The 8,509-nt window shown below is 37.0% G+C and overlaps 1 protein-coding gene across 1 annotated transcript; it reads right to left on the reverse strand.

Moving 5' to 3' along the window:
* Positions 1-6,048: 6,048 nt before the first annotated feature.
* LOC110035709 (putative nuclease HARBI1) lies at positions 6,049-7,861 on the reverse strand (the record flags this gene model as incomplete). The annotated part of the gene is given in 3 exon segments (XM_020739982.1): positions 6,049-7,009; positions 7,080-7,311; positions 7,389-7,861. Coding segments are annotated over 3 exon segments (1,196 nt in total), but the record flags the coding sequence as incomplete, so codon positions are not given.
* Between the last annotated feature and the right edge of the window lie 648 nt (positions 7,862-8,509).

Consider the following 8,509-nt stretch of genomic DNA (forward strand, 5'->3'; position numbering starts at 1 on the left):
CTTTGATGCACTTGCCAGATGTTTTTTTTCCTCTATTTGAATTTATATTTTGAGCATTTACATACAAGATGAGAATTTATTATTTGTATTTGACCCATTTAACCATTGAGTGCAATATGAGCTTCTGAAAGCCATGCAAGAAAACAAAGATGGGACTTTAAAGAAATGACTAGGCTCTTGCTGCTTTATCTTATTATCAATGTCTTTGCATTATTTAATCTATATGTTTTATCAGTGGCATTATGAATAAAAACAAAGAAGGGACTTCATCAGCAATGTGGGACAAGGATGTGACATACATTTTCTGCAACTTATGTATTAAGGTGATTGAACTTAAAAATAGACCTACCACTTACTTTAATAAAGAAGGGTGGTATAATATTTCCAAAAAAATTAAAGAAATGACAGGACGAGATTATGATAGACTGAAATTCAAGAATAAATGAGATCAACAAAGAAGGAGTGGAAGTTATGGAAGGAACTTAAACGGGGATCGATGAGATTGGGTTGGGATCCTGTCAAGCGCACCGTTGATGCATCAGAGGAATGGTTGACCGAGAAGTTAGAGGTAATAATTGTACCCCTGCAAACTCCTCAGTTAATTAATATTTACAGTTCTATTTTGTCAACTATGCTCACACACCCCCCCTTCTTGTTGAAGGAGGTTCCAAATGCAAAAAAAATTAAGTTATGCGAAATTAAGCCAGACTTGGAAGAGAAATTGAATGTTATGTTCAAGGGAGTTGTCACCACGGGTCAGCATTTGTTCAACCCCAGTGAGCAGGGCTTTGTTGGTATCTCAGTTGACATGATCCCCTATCAGGTTATTGGTTCAGGTGAAGGCCCTAGCATTAACCCAAAGGAGCTTGAATCAACTGGCCAATCAAAAAGGCGTAAGATGAAAATAAAAGGAAAAAAAATTAAGATATTTTCGTTCAAAGCTCAATTGATAGACTGATTACTATATTTGAAGCTTTGATATCAATTGAACAAGTGGCGGATGATCCGATTGTTGATGGTTTTGTTGAGTTATCTAGAAGAAATTCCAGAAATTCATGCTGATCCTTTATTCTACTTGAAATGTGTTAGAGTTCTCGAGGACCCAACCCGCAGGCAAATTTTCAAGAGGCTCCGCCCCGAGCTTCGGCTTGATTATTTGCGTCTCTCAATTGATAAATAAATATTTCATATGTCGTTTCTATTGTATTTTGCTTATTGTAATGGATATGTTGCTTTAGGTTTTATGTGTCGGATTTTGTGACGTATTTTGCTTTAGGTTTGGGTTGAAGTATTTTGCTTTAGGTTTGGGTTGAAGTATTTTGCTTTAGGTTTCACCGATGACGTATTTTGCTTTAGGTTTTTGGACAAATGGTTTGATATGGACAATTTTTTTGGATCTTTTGGAAGTAGTATATTTTTAAAAAGAACTTTCTTTTTTCAATTTTGTTAGATTTAGTTACCTTTAGGGAATTGTTTACGCTTAATATAACATTAATACATGATGGATTGGCGACGACAAGTGTTGTACCGAGAACGACGCAGAAGAATGGATGTGGTAATTCTTATTTTGTTACTAGAGTACTACCGCTCAAACATAGTACGAACACCGCGAATGACCTCGTCATTTATTGGGGATAAATAGGTGGGAGAGATGCTTGCTGGCCATCCCATCAGATTCAACAACATATTCCGTATGTTTGTACCAATTTTTTGGGATCTTCTTAACAAATTAAGAATGAATCACAGCCTAGTAGGTTCGGCCAGAACGACTACAAGGGAAGTTTTGGCAATTACATTGCTTATTTTATCTCAAAATGAATCAATTAGAGGAGCTATGGAGCGATTTCAACATTCCTCGGAGACAATAAGTCGATACTTCTTTATTGGTATAAGATCACTAATTAGCCTAGCTTCACAAATAATTAAGCTAGAAGATCCAACTTTCACTAGAACTCCAACCAAAATAGCCAATGACGCCTGTTACATGCCATTTTTTAAGGTTAGTATATTCAGTTTGTTCTTTCGCATTTCATAATCTAATTTACATTCTGTCGTTTAGATCACTAACAAACAATACAGAACTGCATTGGGGCAATTGACGGTACGCACGTCGATGCCCGACTCCCAAGTGATGAAAAGGTTGCGTACATTGGGCGGTGTGGTTCACCTACACAAAAAACACAAAATGTAATGGCTGTATGTGACTTCAACATGTGCTTCACATTGTGATGGCCGGATGGGAAGGGAGTGCACATGACAACTATCTTTTTAGCTTTGCGACGAATAACAGTCGACAATGCTTCCCACATCCGCCTCAAGGTGTGTTACCTTTTATTAGTTTTGTTGATTTTTTCTTTAAATGGTTAGTATTAATGTAAATTGTGTCAGGCAAGTACTATTTGGTGGATGCCAGATATCCTTTACAGAAAGGGTATTTAAAGTCATATGCAGACACAAAATATCACATTCCTGATTTTGAGAGGTCAAGTGGTGTCGTACGTGGTAGGAAAGAGATGTTCAACAAACGTCACTCTTCCTTACACGGGGTAATCGAAAGGTCTTTTGGAGTATGGAAGAAGAAATGGGTCATTCTTCGTGATATGCCGACATATCCTTTTAAAAAACAGGTACATATTGTTGTGGCGATGATGTCGCTCCACAATTTCATTAGAAGGCACCCCTCTCGTTCTGATGTGGACTTCGATATGGTTGACGCCGATGACATGCATATATCGGTTGAAGCATTTGAAGTTCAGGTTGGGCAATCCATACCAGATGAAGTAATGGATGCTGAAGAGTTTAACACCCAAGCTGGCGAAGGTGCAGCTGAGATGATTGCTTTGAAGGAGTGCATAACAAATGCAATATGTGATTCCTGAGTTTATCCACCTTCTTTAATTAACATTTGAATCCTTGTATGAAACATTAAACTTTTTTTTCTTGGATGGAGTGCTTGTCTGTCATTTCTTCTGTTGTATGGATCATGAAGATGCAAATATATATTTTCAGTGAACTTTTTTATGGTATCACTAAATTCATCTATTGGTTGGGGCTTTGAATGCCCACTAATGCTTTGAATATCTTCTGTGATTTATGGTATCCTTTCTCTTTATTTCAGTGCACTTTTTAAGGCATCACTATAACACGTCATAAGAATTGGGTCGAATGTATGTAAATGGCAATCTTTTTATAACACATAAGAATGGATTTATTTTGCCAATCCATGCGGTTAGGTGGTGAAAATGTAAATACATATTTGATTTGCAGAGATGAAATAACTTCAGTTATGTCCCTTGCTTTCATCTAAACTTTCTCGATCCCTTAGAGCTATTTTGGCTTTTATAAAAAACATTGGTCAATCCATGTGGGTGGAATGTATGTAGAGATGAAGAAGAAGCAAGTTCAGTTAGATATGTTAATTCATAAGAATTGGGTGGAAAGTATGTAAATGTCACTCTTTTTATAAGACATAAGAATGGTTTTATTAGCTTTGAAGTGCTTATGGAGTATACATTTATGCATTTAGATTTATGGGCTGCATTTATATACTATTATCTATGTAAGTTATGCTTATTAAGGAGCTATTTTTTAACAGCTTAAAGACCTGCAGTTAAATATTTTTCAGAGCATAATGAGTATGTGTTTTAGATGCTTTTAAGTGCTTAGCTGTGAAAGTGGCATATTATACATGACTGTGCTTTCATATGAGGTATGTTCTAATTCATGAAATGGCTCCTATATTCAGTTTTGGAAATAGAAAGTAGCTCTTATATTCATCTTAACATATCATTTTTTTTTAATCTTAGGATGGTTTAAATTGGATTTGTTGTATGCCAATTTTAGAGAAAAGCGTAGCATGAATCCTTTCTCGTTATTTCAATGCACTTTTTTATGGCATCACTATTGTGTTAATATTTGATGGTTGACCGTCCAAGTAACCTGTTTTAGGCGCTTGAGAGGATCATGGATCTCATCTGCAAATGTTAAGAGAGCGATCCTACATTCTGATTTCAAAAATACGAAAAAAATAGATTTTTTCGGTTTTCCTGTGTGGGTGAGCATGTGTTTGTGGGTGAGCATGTGTGGTATGACAGAGAAGGTTGTTGATTTCCTTAGCCTCTACGACGCACATACTTCCTATTAGTGATTAGATGATAATAAATTTTATGTTGTGTCATTTAATAGTTATGTGTGATTCCTGAATTTGATTCATGGACTTGCTTTTTCAAACATGCAATGGCCCCATGCTATGTATGTAGCATCTAAAATTTGTAAGAAATCTGTATGTAGCTTGGATGACCCCATGCTATGTATGTAGCTTGGATGACAACCGCTGCTATGGATTGGTTATGTATGGGGCTTTTGCTGATAGCTTGGATAGCCCCATGCTAAAATGGCTCTATATTTTGTATGCAGTTTTGGAACTTGAAAGTTGTTACAGTTTTGAAAATGGCTCTTGTAATTTTGAAATGTTGATGGTTTTTTTTGGCCTGCAGTTACGACAGTGGATCAACTCTCTTTTTGGCCGAAAGTTTTGCAATATTTTTGTTAAATGATTGGTGGGGTATTCATTTTGGGGAATTTATATGACTGGCATTCGAAGCTTAATCCAAGTAGAATTTCATATATCCAAAATAGTTGGCACTTTAAGCTGACTTAAATAAATATAACAATCATTGTGTCATTCCGTTTTTGGATGTTGCAATGTTATATGTGTGTGGTATTGTAGCAACAACAAAGTAAAAATTTGTTTTTGTCCCATTTTTTTTTCTTAGGACTGATTGCATTAACATAATGGTGGATCAATTTGGATGTCTACAAAGTATATTTAAGTATACTTTATATATTTCATAATCATTTGGACTGATTTATTATATTTTTCGTAACTGCAGAACGATGAGTTCAAGATATTTTGGGAAGTCCGAGAAAGTGGTGTGTCAGTGCGGGCTCCCGTCCTTGCTACTTACGTCACGCCAGGAACATAGCTTCGAGAGGCAATTTTACAGGTGCCCACGGTGGGCACAACGACATGAGGACTGCAAATTCTTCAGGTGGACCGACAAGGAGTCTATTTCTATGATATCTCAGATGGACACCCCTGCACGGAGTTCGTCGATATCAACATTTCAGGACACCGCATCTGCTTCGACTGCTTCCGTTTCTACTATATCTCAGTCAGACATGTTTGCTCAGGGTTCTGGAGTGACAGAGCCGGTCACAGTGAGATGTGATATGCTACTGCATGTAAAAGTCAATATTATTATTTTTCTCCTTGTGATTGTGATTTTGACATGTTATTTTTTTCAAACATAGCCTAAACGCTTTATCAAAGAGGTGTGAAATGGAGAATCTCTAGCTTCCTTGCAACATCTATAGCAACCATAAGAAAAGTTTTTGTTGGATCTTATTTGTGATGAAATATTTCAGTGATATAAATATTTTGTATTTTGAAATATGTTTTTCAATCTTCTCATTTTCTTTTTTATGATTGCGTTGAGAGTGTTAGTAATTTTGTAAAAAAAAATTCAAATAAGCTGTCTCTAGAAAGCACAAAACAAACAACTCCAGCTTATTCAGAATATGGGTAAAATATGGGCATTTTGGTTATTTTTTCAGAATCAACTGTTCTCAATAAGCATAAATCAATCAAACAAACAAATTATCCGAATCAGCTGCTTATAATCAGATTATCCGAATAAGCTGCAGCTGCACCAAACATATCCTAAATTAGCTCAAGGCGGCGGCTTTTTGGGATTTAGGGGAGCTTAGGATTTAGGGTCTGTTTGGCGCAGCTGTGGATTATTTATAATCTGCTGATAAGCATATTATTCTAATAATCTGATAATCTGCAGATTATCAGAATAATCTGGCTTGTTGTTTGGGGCAGCTTATTCAGACCAACTTATTGGTGGTTAAATGACATTCATGCCCCTGTTTGAATCAAAACTGTTTGGGGCAGCTTATTCAGAATAGCTTATTGTTGGAAAAGAAACATATAGTGCAGAAACATACGATAATCACAGATTTTTTCTAAAAGATACCATACAGTTCTCACACCTTAATGAGTACCAGGATAACTAAAAAAAGTACAAATACAAGTACAACAACAAGGAGAAATATTAAAATATTCAACTTAAGACTCTGGCTACGCCTGTCCTCATCTGCACTGTCAGCCGGAAAAAACATCGGATTCACATGACTGCTGGCATGACTACTGTCAGTGTAATATGATGGACTATCGGCCCACCTGAAGAAACCACAACGGGCTGAAACACCCCTGGCACAACCATAGAACTGCCTCCCAAAGCTATGCTCCTTACGTGACGTTAGCAACGGAGACGGTAGTCCACAATAACACAAAATCCCTCTGTCTGTACTTGATATTCTGGAGGTCATGTTGGTATAACTGTGAAAATAACAAAAGAATGAAATGTCAGCTTAAGGTATTTAAAAAAAAAAACATAATTAAATGGGTATGAATATAAACCTAAAATCTTATGAAAAGAAAACTTGGTTGATCAATAGCCACAAATAGCATCTGTGATAGACTCCCTTAAAGCAATCATATCAGCCAAACTATCAGCATCTTGATCTTCAAAATCATTAGATTCTATGTCCTCCTCAGGTAATGAATGCCCCCCCACATGTCCTGTTGGTTGCTCTAAAATATTGAGTTCATCATTGTCAGCCATACTGAAGTCTGTATCTGATTGCGAGGAATGTCTTCGGATGAAGTTATGTAGTGCCATTGTTGCAACCACAATGTACACCTGCTTTTGGAAAGGATACGACGGCATATCACGTAAGATGACCCACTTCTTCTTCCAAACTCCAAATGTTCTTTCAATTACCCCGCGTAAAGATGAGTGGCGTTTATTAAACATTTCCTTTCTGCCACGAACCGTGCCACTAGCTCGCTCAAAATCAGGAAGATGATATCTCGTGTCCGAGTAGGGCTTCAGGTATCCCCGTTGCATAGGATATCCTGCATCAACCAGATAATATTTTCCTGGTACGAGAAACAATGTTAATAAAAAATTGCACAATCCCACATATTCAAATTACTAAACAAAACTAACCTGCTGGGGGGTGAGGGAAACACTGCGATCTATTCCTCGTGGCAAAGGAGAAAATACGACTGTCGTGTGCACTTCCTTCCCAGCCCGCAACCACAAAAGTAAAACACATGTTGAAGTCGCATACGGCCATGACATTTTGCGTTGTTGAACCACTACGACCGATGTATGCTACCTTCTCGTTGTTAGGTATTCGGGCATCAACGTGTGTACCGTCAATTGCACCAATACAGTTCTGTTTAGTTGAAAAACAAGAGCGTAATAATATTATTAAAGTATATCATGTATCAAATTAAAACCACTAATAATTACCTTGAAATATGGCATATATCGAGGATCGTTGGCAATTTGTTCTGGAGTAGTAGCAAATGATGGATCCTCTGGTTTAATTATTTGAGCAGCTAAGCTAATAAGTGCCTGTATTCCTTTTGAGAAATAGCGACTAATTGTTTCAGATGAATGTTGAAATCTTTCCATAGCTCCTCGAATTGACTCATTCTGTGCCAGAATGTACAGTGTTATTGCCAACACCTCCCGAGACAGGGTTCTAGAAGAACCATGAAGGCCGTGATTTAGACATAACTCGTTTAGAAGATCCATAAAAATCGTTCTCGTCATTCTGAATATATTTCTGAATCTTATTGGATGTCCCGAAAGCATTTCACTAACCCATCTATCTCCAACAAAGGTGGATGTCATACGGGGAATGCGAGTAGTTCTACGCTGGTAATAGTCCAACAGCAATATCGCAACGGCTGTAGCAAATGCCATTCTCCTACGACGTTGACGTTGCGGGTCCATCCTAAATGATTAACAACATCAACATTAATATTCAATAATAAAAATTCTCATTTGCTACATATAGAAAGATTAGACATGTACAATGACACATATAGAATAACAAACATATATTAAAAAAAAGAACAACACAAGTAGAAGTTCAATCAGTACTGATACATAATGAATCCATAAATAATATCATTCCTCAAACAAAACCCGCAAATATTCAAGCCGCATTTCAGGCTCAAGCGCCATGAATATTTTCATTCTAGTTGAATCCTCAAGTTTTTTTACACACTGTGCGTGAAATCTTCTATCTGCAACAACTTCAGGAATAGTCCCCAAAAGCCTCAAACAGTCTACTATGCTTGCATCAGAGATAGGTGGAGCGGCAAATGCTTCAATCAACCGATCGAAGGAGGTATTCATAACATGTTCTTTCTCTTTATTTTTCTTAGCAACCTTCGGCCTCTTGATTGTGCTAGACTCCCCCGTCTCCCTCTGATTAATGCTACGCACATCTTCATCAGGTGTCAATGGTTCAGGGGTAAATTCATCTGGCATCCCTGAAAAGGTACTTTCACTTGGGTTGAAAGTAAATTTTCCGGTAGCGACAATACATTTAAACATTATGTCGAGTTTTTCTTCAAATT

Source organism: Phalaenopsis equestris, unplaced genomic scaffold (genome assembly GCF_001263595.1).
Source record: "Phalaenopsis equestris unplaced genomic scaffold, ASM126359v1 Scaffold199295, whole genome shotgun sequence".
In the NCBI taxonomy this organism is placed as follows: domain Eukaryota; kingdom Viridiplantae; phylum Streptophyta; class Magnoliopsida; order Asparagales; family Orchidaceae; genus Phalaenopsis; species Phalaenopsis equestris.